Source organism: Lentinula edodes, assembly GCF_021015755.1.
Source record: "Lentinula edodes strain Le(Bin) 0899 ss11 chromosome Unknown C8R40scaffold_11, whole genome shotgun sequence".
NCBI classification, from domain to species: Eukaryota; Fungi; Basidiomycota; class Agaricomycetes; order Agaricales; family Omphalotaceae; genus Lentinula; species Lentinula edodes.
In genome coordinates, this window is record NW_025764317.1 from 13327 (window position 1) to 31993 (window position 18667).

At 46.7% G+C, this 18667-nt stretch overlaps 8 protein-coding genes across 8 annotated transcripts; 2 read left to right on the plus strand and 6 right to left on the minus strand.

Annotated features, from left to right (window-relative positions):
• Positions 1-166: 166 nt before the first annotated feature.
• C8R40DRAFT_1248609 (uncharacterized protein) lies at positions 167-2138 on the minus strand. Its single transcript, XM_046233660.1, has 5 exons — positions 2063-2138; positions 1468-1985; positions 977-1407; positions 611-897; positions 167-553 (listed from the first exon to the last, which is right to left on the minus strand). Exons 2-5 carry the CDS (start codon positions 1947-1949, stop codon positions 392-394), a joined length of 1362 nt encoding a protein of 453 aa, XP_046087948.1. The 5' UTR covers positions 1950-1985; positions 2063-2138; the 3' UTR covers positions 167-391.
• Positions 2139-2997, plus strand: C8R40DRAFT_1096061 (uncharacterized protein). Its single transcript, XM_046227727.1, has 2 exons — positions 2139-2369; positions 2426-2997. The coding sequence occupies exons 1-2, from the start codon at positions 2188-2190 to the stop codon at positions 2520-2522; spliced, it is 279 nt and encodes a 92-aa protein (XP_046087949.1). The 5' UTR covers positions 2139-2187; the 3' UTR covers positions 2523-2997.
• On the minus strand, positions 2587-6328 carry C8R40DRAFT_1168788 (uncharacterized protein; the record flags this gene model as incomplete). The annotated part of the gene is made up of 15 exons (XM_046231247.1): positions 2587-2914; positions 2975-3044; positions 3103-3253; positions 3306-3615; positions 3677-4476; positions 4532-4610; positions 4663-4707; positions 4761-4843; positions 4895-4921; positions 4975-4995; positions 5050-5263; positions 5323-5455; positions 5514-5657; positions 5716-5768; positions 5811-6328. The coding sequence occupies 15 exons, from the start codon at positions 6326-6328 to the stop codon at positions 2587-2589; spliced, it is 2976 nt and encodes a 991-aa protein (XP_046087950.1).
• A 477-nt stretch (positions 6329-6805) lies between these two features.
• Positions 6806-7891, minus strand: C8R40DRAFT_1041607 (Alpha/Beta hydrolase protein; the record flags this gene model as incomplete). The annotated part of the gene is made up of 3 exons (XM_046224008.1): positions 6806-7479; positions 7540-7650; positions 7711-7891. The coding sequence occupies 3 exons, from the start codon at positions 7889-7891 to the stop codon at positions 6806-6808; spliced, it is 966 nt and encodes a 321-aa protein (XP_046087951.1).
• Positions 7892-9079: 1188 nt separating this feature from the next.
• C8R40DRAFT_1168790 (uncharacterized protein) lies at positions 9080-10078 on the minus strand (the record flags this gene model as incomplete). Its single annotated transcript, XM_046231248.1, has 1 exon — positions 9080-10078. The coding sequence occupies one exon, from the start codon at positions 10076-10078 to the stop codon at positions 9080-9082; it is 999 nt and encodes a 332-aa protein (XP_046087952.1).
• A 2142-nt stretch (positions 10079-12220) lies between these two features.
• On the minus strand, positions 12221-13797 carry C8R40DRAFT_1041083 (uncharacterized protein; the record flags this gene model as incomplete). Its single annotated transcript, XM_046223970.1, has 9 exons — positions 12221-12369; positions 12424-12575; positions 12632-12715; positions 12770-12923; positions 12974-13092; positions 13162-13272; positions 13323-13414; positions 13471-13547; positions 13599-13797. 9 exons carry the CDS (start codon positions 13795-13797, stop codon positions 12221-12223), a joined length of 1137 nt encoding a protein of 378 aa, XP_046087953.1.
• A 965-nt stretch (positions 13798-14762) lies between these two features.
• Positions 14763-15531, minus strand: C8R40DRAFT_1041376 (uncharacterized protein; the record flags this gene model as incomplete). The annotated part of the gene is made up of 2 exons (XM_046223994.1): positions 14763-14861; positions 14923-15531. The coding sequence occupies 2 exons, from the start codon at positions 15529-15531 to the stop codon at positions 14763-14765; spliced, it is 708 nt and encodes a 235-aa protein (XP_046087954.1).
• Positions 15532-15571: 40 nt separating this feature from the next.
• Positions 15572-17442, plus strand: C8R40DRAFT_75622 (uncharacterized protein). The gene is made up of 2 exons (XM_046236129.1): positions 15572-16002; positions 16062-17442. The coding sequence occupies exons 1-2, from the start codon at positions 15717-15719 to the stop codon at positions 17228-17230; spliced, it is 1455 nt and encodes a 484-aa protein (XP_046087955.1). The 5' UTR covers positions 15572-15716; the 3' UTR covers positions 17231-17442.
• Positions 17443-18667: the final 1225 nt, after the last annotated feature.

Here is an 18667-nt window from a genome sequence, read left to right on the forward strand (position 1 = left end):
TCCGGGCGCGTCCAAAACTAGTGAATTTGCCGAGACGCATAACACCGCAAACAGCCCGGCAGTCAGGTACTGGTACTTAGGTTCTGGTTTTTTGTCGACAAAATTCTCAATAGCGAAGCGGTAGATAGATTATATAATGCACTAATATACAATGTAAAGTCACAATCCCTGGAAAAAACGTTCAGCTATTAATCGTAGTCAGTCGGTACGTCCCAAAAGCTAGTACGTCGATATGCTAAGGAGAGATAGCCCTAGGGAGCGAAGCGTAATAACCTATGTGATAAATGAGGTATAGAAGGACAAGGAAAAGGAAAGACGCCACAACGTGCAAAAAATCCGTAGAAATGAGACTTTTGGGTACCTTTTCCCGTATACGTCGATGTACACATCGCTAATAGAGATCCAATTTATCATCCGAACGTGTAACGAATGGTATATTCCTCGCTTCTGCGTCACGCCGCCGTTGATCTTCCTTGTTCAAAAATTTCCGTAGACCTTCAACGTTCATCCCGCTGAACACGCGAAAGGCAGCTTGCTGGTCCGGATCGTGGTCCTAAAAGGCAACAAGACAAGCTCAATCAAAGCAAAACGTTATAAGAGAATCACATACAGATGGCGGCAGGTCTGAAAACCGATGCACGCCTTTCCTCTTCAAAGATGGAACCCCGGTTGCGCTAAGATGTTGGAGACGAGTTAGATTTTTCACCAGAAGGTGAATGGCATCTAGAGATACATGATCGCAGTACGAGATGTATAGGCGCTCCAGTGCCCAAGCATGCTCAGCAAGCGAGAAAATGGCAATATCCGTGAGCTTGTGAACGCGGATGAGGCTCAATCTTCGAAGGCTGGAGAGCCCGGACAGCTCAAAGACCGACATATCAGTGAGATTTCGGCAAACTAATTTGGCAGGGGGAAGTGCAAGCATCAACATTCAGTAAACAAGTCCCCGGCCCTAGTTTAATAGAACAATACTCACAAGCTACATCCACAACTCGTAGATTCCTACAAGCTCTTGCAAAATATACAACTCCTCGGTCGGTGATATTCATGACGTGGGCCAAAATGAGAACATCAAGGTTGTCCCCGAGCGTAGAGATGGCTTCAAGCGAACGGTCGGTGAGATTTGAACAACGGGAAATGTTCAAATTTTGTATCTTCGTAGCATGAGCAATGATACCTTCGATACCTTCGTCAGTTATTTTGCATGACGATAGATCGAGGACACGAAGATTGTCGGCGGTATGTCGTAAAATTAAAGGAGGAAGCTGTTCTACCCAGGTTATCGGTCTCGGTGGAAGTGGTTTTTCTCTTTCTTCTTCATCGTTCTCATCTGAAGGTTCAATCGAACTGGGGAACGCCTTGTCGCTCAAAAGGGGGCAATGAGCTAAGCGAAGAGTCCTGAGCTTCCTATGAACTGTCCGATAAGCAACCCGTAACGCAGGTTATCTCTGTTATGAAATTATTCACCTAGAAAATGACCATACATCTCTTACGGACAATGGGCTCAGAAGGGGAAGGCCAGAAAGTTCTAGCTCAAGCAACCGTGGCGAAGACTTCGCGATTGCAGATATAGAGGGGTCCGTAAGCCCCACGACAGCATTGAGCTTGATGCACTGAAGCGGAAGAGACTTTGTAGTCAGTTCCAGCACTGCTACATCCGATATCTGCTGACATCCTGTAAGATCAATAGACTGAAGATTATTCGCGTTTTCGGCGAGTAAAACGATCGTTCTGTCTGTAATGTCAGGTATGCCAGATAGAACGACGGTTTCTAGATGTGGTGCGCTAGAGAATATCCGAGCCAAATCTTCATCAGAGACAGTAGACGCGAAAGGCTTATGCAGGGTGAGATGTCGGACGCGACGATGCTCATCCGCGGCGGGAAGCCTGTTTGTGACACTGATCATGTCCTCATAGAAAGATTCCACACCCTGAAGGCGATTGGACATGTAGGGAATGCAGATATTTAAATAAATAAGCTGTATCTGGAGTTGGTTTGTCATTTGGTACATTTGTAGATCAGTAGTTTCCGAGTTCTACCATCAAGATCTCGAGCACTTACAAGGAATGGGCCAATGGGAGCAGCTGGAGAAATATAAGATTGTGGAGAAGAATTACACGCCGACCGTTCTGGGCCTGATGAAATGTCCACGTTACCGTGCAGGCCATCAACCAATCAATTGAAACATGTCCCAAACTTCATCGTCTACTGCAAAACCTTCACATTCGGGCCCTGTATTTGACCAGCAGCCTCAGCCATCCGATTCGCAAAGTCGCATACCAGTTACGCCTGCGCTGTTGAGGTCAATTTTCGCTTCTTCCCGTAGTTCACTGGAAGAACGTTCTATTTCGAGGCTGGCTTTTTTCAGGCAAGTCAAATTTCTTTGGTTTTTCAACTAGCCGGTGTTCAATTATTTTGGTCTAGATTTGCTGGATTTCTATTGAGTTGCCTCGGAATTAGCTTGGCTGCGGCTCGGGGGAGAGGAATTAAAAGCGGTGCTGCGTTATTGGGTGTTGTATGAGCCAGTCATCGTGCAAATAAATAACGTGCAAATAAGATAAAGATTTCACCACCGGAATACAACCTTACATCATATCTACAAGGCCTCTTTGCGGAGATACTACAGCTACTATCTTACTGGAGAGGTTGAACACACTACCCCCATCGAAGGCAACAAGATCGGCGGACTCCGGTTCTATCCCTTTCACGCCCAATAGTTGTTCCAGGTTTATTGTAGCAAGACCATACACTTCTCGGGCAGTCGCTGAGGAGACGGAGTCATGATATGCCCGAGCTAGTTGAAACCGAGTTTCAGTAGCCAGCTGAGGATGGTTGACACCCACGCCAACTACCACTCCACTATCTAACAGAATACCTAGCGTCGTTTGGTTCGTCAGAGGTGATCCTGGTAAACTAGTTGTAAAACGAATAGTTTTAGCAACAATGAAACAATGAATGAGTATCAATACCTACATCCTTCTCTGGTCCCAGGTAGCAGCTACAGGTTTGAGAGATGTCAGAATAACACCGATTCTCGCTCGACCTAGGGTGAAAGCTCGTATACACAAAGTTCAAATATCAGATGAAATTTTGTTGCTCACTAAGCTCCTTGGCAAGTAACCATGCTTCTGTTGCTCCTACAAAGACCATTCGCATTTGTCCGCCTATCTTGGCGTCCACCTCGGCCCTAAGCATAATTAAAGAGGCCATGATGTCCGCATTGTGAACCTCCACAACCAACGGAATCACTCCCTATAAAATACATCAATTAAAAAAATTCACGGCAAACATGCGAAAGAGCTACCTCCGCAGCCTTCCGGAAGTACAAACCCGTGTCCTTGTCTCTGCTTTCCCATCCATAGAGAAGCCTTCTTAGGGTGGCAATTTGAGTGCTTACGCTAGCTGCTGGGCCACGTACGTCGAACCTCGGTCGAGTGATCCTAACATGCAACGCTGTCTCGGTTTGTATAATGGCTTCTGGTTCAAGTCCATGGGCAGCATTGGTGCTGAACGTGGTTGATAATCCCCAGATCATACAGTCATCGCTCTCGTACAAACGGTGTGGCTTGGCTAGGGACGATGTGGCGGCAGTCACCCCAAAACGATATGCCATTCTACAAACAATTCAGATGCGATCAGTCTCGAGGGATATCGATAAAACCTGATAAAACTCACCGAGCGTGCCGACTGTCGAACATCAAAGCATCAACTGCTCGGACAATCCCCCCAACATCATGGAAGACGGAGGGTATATCCACGGCCAGGGAATTGAAAAGGCGACCATCGGTTGTTGAGGGCTCCGAAGCAATTTCTTCCAGCCCAAGCGGTGATCCAAAAGTCAAAAGTCCAGGGGAAATGGAACCTCCGTGAAGATCGACATCTACAGTGCGCTCATCTCCTGAGATGATACAATCATCCGCTGAACCAGCACAGATGATTCTACCTTGCTCTACAACCACAATTCCGAATTCGTCTTCATCAGCAACGAATGATTCGTCTATACTATTCCTGCCTCTTGTCCAAACTTCCTTCACATTTCGGAACACAACTCGGTTCCCTTCTCCTCTTCCTTTGAGGGGAGGTAATCCATCCCAGTCTACAGTATCCTGCCTCTCCTTTTCGTACGAAGGCTGACCCGGAGCTTCCATTCGTGTTTTATCTGGCTCGACCACCTCTTCCGGTCCAGTTCCAGTACTGTAGGTCGACCTTCCGGATTCCTTGGTCAAAGGAATTTGTTTCATTCCGTCAATCCAGACGTAAACGGGAGTTGCGCCTATCTGCAAAGGATGGGAATCCCACATCACTACGTCTGCATCATAGCCTTCTTGTAGCACACCCATACGATATCCAAGTCCCAAAGCATTCGAGGGCGTGGACGTAACTGATGTTAGCGCGAGGTCTGTAGTCAGCCCGAAATGATATGCTTTACGGGCTTCGTCAATTAGCTCTCTGGAATTTATGACGGGTTGATCGGTCTGAAGTTTCCAGTTTATGAATTGGGTTCGCCAAGTGCAAAAACAAACCACTCACAGTCATGATTATCGATAAATTGTGAGATGCTAAAATGGCGGGAGCGAATTCCGACCCGCGGTACGATTCGCGACTGTGCCTATGAGCTCGGGTTAAAGCATACATTCCCTGGAACGGATGCATCAACTTACCGATGATTAGTCGATAGAAGAGCAACAGCTGGGGTCCCTTCGAGTCTGGTGGAGGGTTCATCAGTCCGAGTAGGATATCATCAATTCATAGCACTGACGATCCATTGACTAGAGACGGGACAAGGTATGCCTCTGAAGCATGCAGAAAAGTGGATATGGGGAAACCAAATTCGTTTGAGAGCTGTGGAGGTTTCAACTTTCGATATCATTGGAAGAAAAAACATGCACTCACTCGAACCATGTTGTCTATGTCTACAGCCTTTTCAATATATTATTTCACAGCATATCTAAGGAAAGGACGAGATCACCCACCTCAGAGCAATCATTGGTCACCTAATTCGAAAGTGAGGAGTCTCATTGGATACGTTGAAACAGGTTACCGCCTACCTTAACTTTTCCCCTCAAAACATCAACCAACATTTCCCATTGAAAATTTTCAGGAAAATCATCCACACCAGACTCCCATAGACCAGCTTCAGCTTTAGCACAGAACGCGTCCTGTAATTTCATAACCCTTCGCGCCTCATGATAAGCTGAACGCAACGACCACATCATGTCCATACGATTCCCGTAACGTCTGGTCTCATCGCTGCAAGATTGCCTGTAATAGGACATTGAGATAATCTGGTAGCTAGATGGTATCAAGACTGATATACTTACAATAGATGTCGCCATACTGAGGGTTTTTCCTTACTAAAGCCTGTAGCATTTAGCTCGTAAGGAGGGTCCACGACCATTGAAAGTGCTGAACCTTCAGTGGTTCTACGGAGCTTTATCACAAAGGCCTGACCACCTGCGCCAGGTTAAGAGCATACTCTATGTAAAGGGAAAGGAATAAACCCAACCTATACTGTTGGAAGTTCCAGCGAGGATTTGGGCAGAAGTGACACCCGCAGCCAAAGCTAATTCGAAAGCATTGTCACGGGTATGAAGTCCATCGATACTCCGTAACCATGGCAGGATGGGGCCTTTTCTGGAGTCCAAATCATCTGAGCCTGCGACGTATTTTTTAGGGCAAGAGTAGGGGAATGGAATGATTGATTCCACGCTTACCACGAAGAGGCGGTGAGCTGAAAATCCCAAGCTGAGAATTGACATCCACTATCCTTAAAATCAGTCAACGTGGGATTACATAGGAAAAGAAATACATGCCTAGTCCAGGTGTTACCCAACTTCCGTTTGCCCTAATCACCGTCAACTTCCGTGGATCCACTTCCATGACCAAGTCCCGCGGAATGTCTTCTCCTAAGGCACGTATGATCCCGTTCGTCATGAGCAAATCTCCTGTGAGGGTTTGCACATTGCCATCATCGTCCTTTACACCAGTGAATATCGTAGCATTCGTAATAAGATACGACATGTTTCGCATTCCAGGGTCATATCTGTCGGAGACGGTCCTCTTCTGGAGAAAGGATGATAGAGTTGAGGGATCAGGACGTGTATGAAGGGTGTTACATTTTCGCAGAATTTCTTGAGCGTTGGCTGGGACATACACGTTCTGCGACTTCGCTGTGCTCCAAGACTCTAGTGGCAATAAGCGATCATAGGTCCAAAGAACAAACAGCAATAACCAGAGCACGGTAAGCGTCTTTCTAGAGAAGGTTCGTGCGGGTAGTGGAGGAGAATATTCTGAGGGAAGGATAGCAGGCGTCTTCTCTGAAGACATGGTTGTTGGAGTAATTGCCCAATATCACTTTAAGCGGCTGTAATAGGGCTTCCTTTGCCTCATGGATGGCACGGAGAATGCACTAGTCTGCGTGGCTGAAAACTGCGCGACGGAATCGAGGGTCGCCAGACGTACGGAATGTGGCAGCGTAATCAGGATGATCATGACCGGAAAATGAAAAGAAAGGTAGCAGCGCACCAGCAGCGCACTGAATCAACATACAAGAATCAACATACAACTAATGATCTAAATGGCGACCAATTACATCTACTAGTACATATACTAAACTATTACTTTCCCCATGATGTGAGAGAGTCTGTTATTCTAGGCCATCATTTCGGAACCAAGAGCGGGGAAAACTGTCCTAGGAGGCTCATAATGCAATCAGCCCTTCGATCTGCTTTAGCGACGTAGCTGCTGTAAACACTTTCGTATGTATGTATATAGCTTGTGCATCTTCATCGATGCTGATATTTGCTACATCCTGAACCCCTTTGCAATCCACTCCAAAACAACAGGCGTCAACTCATTCCCTAATGGAGCGTTAGCAACTGCAAAATCCATGATCATATCGTCATGAATGCCCCCATCCTGGACCAGAAGGACCGCATCAGAATGATACGGCTTGATCTTCCGTTTGAAAAACACCTGGATTTGATCTAAAAGTCGTTCCTCTTTCCCCGCTGTGACAAGTATCCGGTCTACGACTGAATTCTGAAGGTCAGAAAACCAGTCATCTGGAGCGGATACTGATTCGGCATATGGGACGATTTGCGAATGTTTGTCAGGGAAATCTATGAAGATGGTGTCGACATATTGTCCACCCGGTTCCCGTATGTTTGTAACATCGTAGTGCTTGATTCGAAATGTGGGACCCCATTGATCTGGGTTAGAAAGACCGACCCAAGGAGACATCATATATACCCCTCGGAGACGAGAACCCGGAGGCAAGTTTAATGGAGGGACCAGGGAAGGAAGAGGAAAAGGATGGACCATGTGTGAGAGAAGTTGTGTCATGAGGTTACCTCCAGCAGAGTCACCTGTGATTTGGATGTTGGAAGGGTTGCAACCTATGGAGAGGAGATATTTAAGAGCTTGGGTAGCTTGAAAGAGTTGAACAGGGAAAGCTGCGTTTGGGTCTGAGCCGACAGCTTTTATAAACATGAACGAAAGTCAGCCAGTGAGTTATTGCTTGCTTTGAGGCGACGTACAATATGACAAGACCACAATTCCGATTGCGAGTCCTTGCCTTTCCCATTCTACTTGAGCGTATCTCCAAAACTTGAGCATCATTTCTGTCACTTGAAACATGTATGCTCCGCCTGTAAATAAAGATCAGTACCCATGAAACAATCCTACTTCTGAGGAAGACGCCGCCGCACCCGGTAAATACAGTAAAACCTTCTCTGTCCGTTTAGGACCTATCCAAAACAAACGACCTCGTTCACCCCTCGCTCTGTCAGAGTCCAAGGGCAATTCTTCCACTAGAGCTCCAAGCTCAGGCTGATATTTTTTCACCCATCGTTGATATTGATGCAACCCATTCCCGACAAGGTATTGCATCACATTGGTAGGCAAATAAAAAGAACTTGCTCGTATAATGGTATCACCGATACGACGTTTCAGAGGTTTGTCATTGTAACCGTTAGAGCGGTCAATAAAGGGAGCAAGGATCGTTTGAAAGCATGCGAGTGCTAAGCAAAGCTTTAGCAAAGAGAGGAAATTCAAAGTTTTAACTCACGTAGGTGGACGGCCATGAAAAACATTATGCTGAGATAGTTGGTCCAAGTTAGAGGAGCATTGGCGTCGTCTGTATGAGCCATAGAAACTGCACGCAAATTATGATATCAGTTCCAATCGATATCCCTTCCCTCTTATATCTTTTCACAAACATGCAACGGTACCGGTCCCGGCTCTCGACTCCAGGCGAACTCAAGTCCGCCATTCAGGATTCGGGTCCGTATACACTGCTTTCACTGGGATTCAGTGGATTACTGGGACCAGTGAGAATGCATTTCTATCCGGCGAAGAGACCTCTGGTACAATAGGAAGGAACGGCAGGGAGCGGCCGAACAAGACACTGCAAGTGAATGGTCATGATCAGCTGTAAAAAGATACGAAGCACACACAGCCTATTCTGACCACAAACCGGCAAGGAGAGCCAGGAATGAGATATGTTTGAGGTATTCAACGTCGAAGTCAAAACCAAAGTACGTCTACTGGTCAAAAAGCTGGAAAAAGCCTTTCACAATGACACTCGGAGTGTCAAATATGAAGGTTCCGCCTTGGAAGAATTAGGAAAAGCGAGTGTCAAGAGACTGTGGTTTGTTTACTGACTTACCAGGTCCATGTCCCCTGATACAATTCGGAGGTTTTCAGTCAGACGGCAGTGGCAGCCAATATTGAACATGATCATATTTTGAATATAAGTACCAAATAATAGCCCAAGACTTCAACCAAGGGAGAATTGTACAACGACGTAACAACCAAAAAAACTACACTTGTTTATCTCTAGGTATGATTATACTATGACATTACGGAAGATGAAGAAAGGATCAAGAGATGTTTATACAAAGATACAACAATGTTGAACAATGACGATTCGATGTGAATGAGAGAGAGAGAGAAAAAAAAAGAGAAGAAGGGAGGGTGTGGGACGATGCAATGCTATACATATGGAATAAATCTTGAAATAGAGCGCAAAAACAAACGGCAGGATGCGACATACGTTCAGAGAGATGATGAGAACCATCACTCTACGGAAACCACCCTCGACAGTCCACTCTTCACATAACCAGTGTTATTGCATCTGCGTCCACGTCGGCTAATGCCATCAGCACGATTCAATAGCATGTTTGCCACGATACGTGCTATAGCGTCTCGTTGAGCCTTGGACACCTTGATAGGAGGGGGAGGAGGCGATACACTCGCAATCGGCTGCGAGAGAATAGGAGAGGGCGTAATCGTAGAGCTTGGACGTGAAATCGCCGCAGCTCGTGGACGTAGTGAGTGCGGCGGAGATGGAGACCGAGTTTGAGGCTGAACTGGGGAATCAGCCGTGACTGCGACCGGTGATGGATCGGACATAGTAGGCTGCGGTGGAGACGGCGATCGACGACCATTAAGGAGTGTGTCCAGAAGAAGATTAGTAGAGGCAGTAAGGTTGGCAGCATTAGCTGAATTCTTGTCGTCAGCGTAAGCGAGCGTAGGGCGGTTCGTGTTCGGGTCGTAATAATAATAGTGGGTATATAATGGTTGGGATACGTTCGACGGCCCAGTAGAGGTGAAAACGGGGGAGGTGGATAGAGGAGGTTCCTTCGAGTCTCCGAATGGATCAAAGCGCTCCGTACGTTGGTACAATGATGGGCCAAGAAGGCTGTTTTCCTGCTTCGTTGAGCTGGAGAAGCCAGCTCTCCGGGTCTGGTTCTGCGTTTGGTTGTAGGATGAGGAAGGCAAACGCATTCCATGTGGATAGCGTTTGTTGCTCCCAGCTCGATTAGAGCTGCGCGAGTAACTCAAGTTCGGACCACCACTGGCCTGGTTAGAGTATGAGTTCCTCGCTGCAGAACCACTATACGAGCGACCACGGATGACGAGTCCCTTGTCCGCACGATAGCTTTCGAGACCAGGTGGGTAAGCGACATTGAGGTCGACAGCGGTGAGGACATTGGAAGTAGCTATCATGGTAGACAGTGCGGCTGTGGAGGCGCTGTGGGATGTGAAAGATGTTTGGACAGTTCTGACGGACATTTAAGCTGAGAATAAGAAACTTTTGAGGCAGTGGCGAATGCAAAAGAAGAAAGGAGGCAGTGAGCGTCGGTGTCGACGATGAGTACGAGGGAAAATGACCAGGAGGACAGCCTCTCTTCTATGGTAATTCGTGAACAGAGCTGGGTGGCAAATCGTGTGCCTTATATTGATATTTCCCTTCCTGATGGAGATCAGGCGGCGGTAGGCCGGCAAAAAAAAATAATAATCTCCGCACGGGAGAACAATGCACCATTTCAATTGTTGTCTCTTCTTTTATTTCAGGGCGTAAAAAATACAAAGAGTCCACTGCCATGTGCACTCTCGCCGTACTAAGTTCATTTTTCGTGCCAGGTCCATTTTAATCCTTGTCGCTTATACCGCTCTGACAGATTCACAGAGACACAAGTTTTTCACGTTTTGATTGCCTTAATCTGGCGACAAAGTAGCATATTGCACTACATAATGTTTCTGATCGATATCTGAGCAGCTCCAGGCAGCTTCCGTACAGCAACAGATGACAACGTCGACGGAGACCGGGAGATAACGCTCGCTGTCGTCGGACGCTGCAACTGATTAATTTGAAACAGGACATTGATGGATTACTACATCGCGAGACCATCTAGTTGCTCTACAGGTTGCTCTACAGCTACCTGGACCCGGATCTCCACTGCACGAAATCAAGGTTCGACAATCCCATATCACGGAGCCTTCTTTTTTTCCTTCTGTTTAAATTGAATCTATCACAAGGTACGCCACTGGTACAGAACCAACCATATACTGCTGTCTCAAATAGTAGCTAAATAGCACCTAATAGCACTCTCCACAAGCCTCCACATATCGAACACTATCGAACATCAGAACATGGAAATCATTCCACGGAAACATAATTGCATTGGTTCCGTCACCTCTCATCAGCTCTCACCGTCAAGGCTTTCGTAGTGTTCCGTTTGTATGTTACAAGGAACATACACACCAGTGAAGTATTTTCCTATTTCTTTCAACACATGCTCTCTCACCATTATCAGCCTAGACTGTACAAGCAGTTCAGCAATTGGCCTCAGCAGGCTCAATCCGTCGTTCGGGACTGCAGTATGTATACATATCAGCTATGCTGTAAGATCCTTGTTCTCGAAATCAGTATTCATACGAAGCGGAAACCATCCTATGTACTAGAACGGACATTGTTGGTTTGTATGTTGCGGAAAAACTTTGGAACCTTGAGTTTCTCGTGGGCAAATGAGAAGTGATTATTGCAGCTTGAGAACGTCTGACTCTGTTAGCCGATTGGGAGGTCCATAGAGGTTTATAGAGCTTCATATATAATCGACCTGTTATGATCATTCAGCGCAATTTCCGGAGAACTCAGTTTTCATATATACATGATACAATGGCAAAAGAGCATTGTCGTTCGTCGGAACTGACAGAATCGATATCGTCTCCCAGGCCTACATATTTAATTCCCCTCATACATCTAGGGACGGTCAAAGTGGGTCAAAGTGGATGGGAATAAACCCGCATTTCATACCATGTATGTAGTATATACTCCAGTATCTTTCCTGTCGGAGATCACTCAACATAGACTACGGAAAGAACACAGCCTAGGCAAAAAAAAGTGTTTGTAGGAGCTTATCAAATGGATAATGTTGATCATACTGAGTGAGAAAGCGTTCAAATCATACGCTGAATTTGACTCCCCGAGTGACGTAATGAATCGGTATGATTTATTACGCGTGACGGCGACGGCGTAGTATACGCATCGGGACCGGTCGGCACACATTTTTGTTCTCGACACTTCGAGGTACGGACTGGTTCGGAGCTGATGCTTCATCACAGGCCTGGAGGCTATAGCGTTGTGCCGACACTTCCAGACACTTCCTGCTCGGATCTTCCAAGTGGTTGAACCCACGCCCTCTACCAAATCTCGGCACCCTCTAGATTGCACCACGTACACATTAAAGATGGAAAACAGAAAATGCGTCAAATATCAATTTCCTCGTGGGAAGCTTTTTCGCTCGCATTCGAGAATGTACTGAATGAGCTTGAATGAGTCAATCTCGAGAGCACCCTAAAATATCTGTCACAACTGGAGAAAGGCGGGAACAATTTTCATTATTATACTTTACGTGTTACTAGGCACCGCGTTCAATCCTCGACTTCTTCTTCCTCGTTTTCATCTTTATCACTACTGTCGACGGTCTCTGCACTAGGGAATTTCTTGGAAGGTTTTCGCTTCGTCTTACTGGGTGTCGGATCGAAGTTAGTCTTCTTGGCTTTCAGAATTTCCATGATTTCTGCATATATGTTACGGTTTCATGAACGCCCGATTGCAATAGAGACGAGCACACCTTGTATAGGCATTTCTTCATAGCCTTTGACGCTTCTCTTCATGCTTAGCCAACGACGTTGCAATACATGAGCGCTCCAAAGGTTCCAGTCCTCATCGGCAAGAGTTTTCCAGTCAATTTCGGTGTCATCTCGCACGCGAAGGGAGTCCAATCTGTGGTAGTATATTTGAGATCACGCCGTGCTCAAAGAAAAGTTAGTATAACTTACTTGTGAACCAAGATGTAAGAGTCTTGGTTACTCCATCTGGGTTTTTTCCCATCCAGCTTGACGCGTTTACTAAGAGCATCGGTCCTGTGTATCCATGAGAACTTTAGCGGATGAAAGATGCTGAAAAAGGGTATGTACCATTTTATACGACACTGTTGTCGGTTACGCTTGTTGCCCATGAGATCGCTGACCGCACCCCAGAAAACATCATCGTCCAAAGTACCGCCTTTCTTCACAGTCATTTCTTCTACGATACGCGTTAGCTCTTCCTCCTCCTCCTTAGTCCACGGTCCTTTTGGAGAGATTTAGTCAATTACTTGCTGGGAAAAGAATGAAGCTCACCAGTGACACGAATTTCACGCCCAACAATATGATTACGCCAACGATCACGGCAGTCAGGCGCTCTCCGACCAACTATGAAGCTGATTTTCTCCCATTTCTGTCCAAAACTCGCAACGGCCCTGATCCAGCCAGTAATTGTGAGCACGAAGAACTAGCGAAGATCAGATCGATAAAAAACTACAACATACTCTTGAAGTTTTGCATCTTCAGCGGGGAGCCACTTGCCCTGCGCCTTGAGAGGATGACGTGTACGTCGAACATGATGATATACAGAGATTATGGGTCGTTGAGGGACTGCCCTTGCTAAAGCAGAAATCAGAAAGATTATCAGGGAAAATGATCAGGAAACTTACTTATCTCAGACCAGAACTGATTGTCTCTGCTTTTGTCCTCACTGGGAAAGATAACTTCGTTCAGTTGATCAGGCGTGAGTTGCTTGGCCTATAGGTATGACATTCAACTATAATGAAAAAATATTTTCAATGCGACAGACTCACGGTAGTATATCGCTCGATTGCATCGTTGAGTTGTTTTTCTTCTATGGCTGAAAATTTCCCCTTTTTATATACCAAGCCTGTTCAATCTACATGTCAACCTGCTAGCCAGACTCGAGCGGAAATCTCACCTCGATTTTTGGCTAAATCTAACAGTTTGGAGGTGCTGATCCATTTTGTTGATAACAAAAGTGCGTCCTCTTCCGTGTTATAGTTTTCGATGACCTCGTGCTCGTAGGTAGGTCCCGAAGCAGTTTCAGTAGGCTTCGTGCTCAATATCTTCCCAGCAGACACTGGGACCTGGCCAACAGGAGGCGGAGCCTGAAGCATCAGTTGGGATATGAGATCGGTGTTGAGAGTGCCATTAGGAAGGGTCAAGCCAGACAGTGATGCAGCAGAATCTTGTTGAGGGTCAAGCCAGACCTTCAACACCTGTGCAATGTTCGAGAAATCGACATCCTGTAACACGCGAAGAACCGCTTCAGTCGAGACTTCGCCGGATAGCACGTCAGCGGCTTGAGCTGTTGGATCGTCGGTAAAAGGGCCAGTCGAGGACTGCTGGTCCGAAGATGTGGCCGTTGCGGCAGCAATGATAGCAGCTAGGAAATCCGATGGGGATATCTGAGGTTCCCCGTCGTTCAAAGGCAAGGTGTTCACGGGAAGTTGTGGCTGCTGTGGATTGTGTTCCTTCTTTTTTTTCTTCGGGCGCGTCTCGATGGAGGGCTGATCCAAGGTATTTGGAACTTCATCTCCACTCTTCGCCTTCCGCTTTCCCTTTGGTTTCACAGGAGCATCAAGGGTAGCCGGATCTACAGAGTGTTGACGTCTTTTACCCTTTGCCTTGGAAGAAATGTGAGGCTTGGATGGCGGCACGGAGGACATGAAGTCAAGATAAGGGTAGGCCTGAACGTGAACGTTGGAAGTTTCTCCAGGGCTGTGCTTTATTCTCACAGGTCAAAGCGTTCTACATCTGCCGGAACAGTAATAGTACTGGATGACTTCCCGTAAGGAAAATTAACAAAAGTCTCGTTTTATTTTCTCTCCAAACGATTAGGCGACGTGTCCGATCAACGGATGCTATCAAAAACGAGCTAAAAAAAATCTACAAGAGCCTCAGGACCCTCTTCTAGATTGGTTTTGCTCTCGATTTTTGCTTAAGCGAGCCGCGTATCACTTGTCCGACAGTCGCATCTAACCCTCTCAAGATTAATACGAGCAACAGCTCTTACGGGAAGTCATCCACTATGTAGGTAGCGCTAAGTAAGACACATATACTCTTATTTTTATATCCATTCTTAGTCTTCATCTTCGTCGTCGAACCACCGTTCCTCTGTGTCTCTATCATTGTCTGTGTCTAGTGACTCATCCCAGTCCACTCTATCATAGTCAATATTCTGAGATCAGGCGATGATTAATTGGCTTTGAGATTTAAAGAATGATTTACTTCATACTCACATCCAATAGCCCATAGATGAATCGTTCTCGTATACGACGCTCAAATTCTGCTCTGTTATCTGCTTCGGTTGCTTCCTCCACATCACCAGATTCGACAGGTTCATCTTCAGCACTGTCTTCGTCCTCTTCAGGTATAAATTGACTCTCTTCAGCTGCTAACTGCGTGCGCCTGATGTTCCTCACCCGCTCCGCCTCTCGTTCTTCCTCATAATCACGCAAAAGGGAGCCCAGCTTCTTCACATGTTTCGTGGAACCTTGCATGAAGTCAGTCTGAGCCCACCGTTCTTCGTCGTGTCCTTCCGTAACACCTCGGCGCTCTCTCCCCGGCCATACACTGGGCCATGTGTGTCTGGCTGCAGTGAAAGACAGTTCAGCGGGTTGGGTATCAATATATTTCAGGCGCCGATTCCGGATGACATGAATGACTGTGCGTTGCTTGGGGGAAGTAATAGATGAAAACTTCAGTAAGAGATGAGGAGGAAGATTATGTATATGCTTGATCAGAAAGTCAATTGTTTCATCGGAAGGGGATGGGGAATAGCTTCCATCCTTTTCTACTCCCAAATATGTCAATACTGGTATCATGTCGAAGGACTGGTCGGAGGTCATGGTAAGTAGTTAAGTAGTAGACGCTGAGTAAGCGTTAGGCGCCCAGGGAGTCGCGCCAAACTTGATCCTGACTTTCATCTTCACGAATGAAACTGAATCCAGTCATTGTCTGCCCTGAAATTCCCTAACACAGAGATCAATCCTCCACTTTCTCCCTCCCTATCATCAATCAACTGCCAGAAGATATGTTTTTTGATCATCTCGGCGTACGACCACCTAGTCCAGAAATTCGTTTTTGTCGCTGGGGTTTCGCGTGCACCAGATCGTTTTGTTCCGGCGAAGAACTCTTGCAACACAATTTAGCGGAACATGTGCACACTGCGGTGCCAGTCTATCCTCATGAACTACCAATGCTACGCAGAACGGCAGAAGGGATTGGAGAAAGTTATGAAACAGAGCATTTCCTGTCGCCCGTGCCTCGGTCAGCTAAAGGAGAGGGCAGTTCTCAAGGCGGCAAGAACTATAGTCAGGGCAGGTGTTCTCACTTGTTTTCTGCTATGGTTTATGCTGACTCGCTGCATTTTCGAAAGATTCCGGACCAGCGGCTTCTCTCCCTTCTCCACCTGTCTCTTTATCCTCACGTCCCGGAGGACGTGCAGACGATGAATATTCAATACTTTCGGGATCCGAATCGCCTCGTAGCCAAGCTCAGGAGCCCTCACCTATGTTCTACGAAGATTTGGATCACCGTGACTTCATGGCCCAATCCACTCATATCCTATTGTCTGACGCTCTTGAGCCACCAAGCCCTGGATTTGCTTCCCTCGATGCATCAACCGGGTCGCCGAGACCAGGCTCCATACCTCCGTCACCTTCATTCTCTGATATCCTCGCAAGTAGCACACAGAAAGGTCTTGCAAAACCTCAGTCACCCATACCAAGCCGTCTTTTAGCCCACACGCTCTCGTACGATTCATCTTCATCCTCAAACTCGTGCGCCATAGTCGAAGAGCAACTGACACCAGACGATGACTTTTTGTTTGACGAAAACAGAGACAGACTCAGTCAAAGTCTTCCTGTTGCGGGAGAAGAGTCTGATCATAGTGATTTTTCTCAAGGAGTGCACGAACTGGGTGCCTCTCAGATGTTTCCCACCCAGCAGCCAGAAGAAACAGAATCTCAAAATTCGCATCAGACTCGCCCACCATTCTTACATGTACGCGGTGTACAAAATACTACACTTTCATCCTCAACATCTTCACAGCTACCTCCCCCTGAGGTTGCAGGGCCTACGCGAAAACAATCCTGGTATGGGCCAACAACGCGCCCTCGGAAGCGGTCGCGAGGCAGCAATTTGTCCCCATCAGTATCACCAGTAAACACACCTGCTGCTTCCCCGCATGGGGTGACTGCCTTCGCCGTATCTTCTAGTTCCAGTAGGTCAAGACGCACTCGTGGAATACTCGACCAAGCGACACCTCATCGCATTCGTGACGACCCCTCTCACTCTGGTCTTTATAGAAAACGCTACAAGGTCAACTCCTCTACAGATCCCGATGATGCCAATTCGCGTCTGCCAAAAATCCGATACAATATGCCCGCGCAGCGTTCCAGTCATGATGAAGATTGCGATGCTGACGTGTCGCAAATGCAGACGGAAACACAGCTCACGATGTCTCCTGCGATTCAACAAGAACCATCGTATGGCATGTACGATTACGCTATACAGACTCAAGCACCGTATGACAGCCAGTCGTAGTACTGCCTCTTGGCAACTGCTTCGGAATTGCTTCATTTCTTTCGCTGCTTTAATCCGCATGTTATGGTCTAATAATTATGTATAACTTTACCGCATTGCGTACGTGGCATGTCAAATCTTCATTGCCCTCTCTCTCTACACTGATATATAGTCCCCTCGAGCACTTTGTAATAAATGTCTAAATGAAAGGGTGTCGGACATACCAACTTCGAGGTGTGCCCTCCATGTTCTAGAGGACATATGAGGTGTCAGGTCTCGCCCTGAAATAACGAGTCGGAGATTGAACACCTTGGATCCTTATAAGCGTTGTCTCGAAAAGTGCATTTGGTTGCATGCACAACCCGCCGCTCCCTCCGACTTGTGTTGCAGGGGGCGGAGTTTAGAGAATGTTGCCTCTATGCACACAATGAAAAGATAGAGATCGATGGTGAGAGACTCCTTCAGATCGATGAAGCCTTCTTGCTCATTCTCTGTACTTAACCTCACCAAAATCTCATGCGCGGAAGAACTTCGATTGATAATTAAAACAGATGCAGCGAGAAAGACAAACTCTACTCCGGTTCCTTGCCGTGATTCTGGATACTATCGATTGAAGTTACTTACCTACCTAGTCTCGAGATGAGTCGCAGGAGTTTGATAACTTCTGATAATTTTTAGCGCATACAAGTGCAAGGAAGAGAAGGACAGCCTATCATCTGGGGTCGCCGTTCAAAATTAACGAAGAAGGCCAAGACAAATTCACATTTACACCATGTTTACACCATGTTCACAAAAATAGCCTCGCGTTCTGGAAGTAGGAAGAAGAGAACGATGCATGATCGGGAAATTTAGGGCCGTAGAAGACTGAAGAGTTTGAGACCGAAAAACGCCGTCACTTGCTGTCGATGCGTTACTCGAAACGCCACAATTTCCACTTGACCTTGAGTTGGGTACGATGAGGGAGAAGATCAACGGACTCATATTGGAGCTTGAGAATAGCTGTCACGTTGAGGCTGCACAGGATACGAGTCGCGAGCCAGCAGCCTGAGATTTCAATGTCGCGGAGTCACCGAGCAGAATTGACTCGACTATCGAAGACGGACCTTGGCAGGAAAGACAAAAGAGGTCTTAATCATCCAAGTTCCCTCAAGAGTCTGATGCCGCGGTAAGTACAAGGAGTCAGGCAAGATTTGCGGGTAGTCAAGCTATTGCCAACAACCTCCAGCAACTATATACTACCGAGGTTACACCCGCTGGACAGTACCAGCAGTATTTGCAAAGATTTATGATCTACAGGCTTGCGATGGTAGAGGACCGTCTGGATCGTAGTAGGAAGGGAGTCTCCAGGTCTTCTCCAGCTTGGAATGAGGGAGTCAGAAGCGATAATGAAAACGCCACAGGCACACGTGATCGTTACCCTTCACCGCGCTAACCTTTCTTCGGAACTTCGGACCCTCA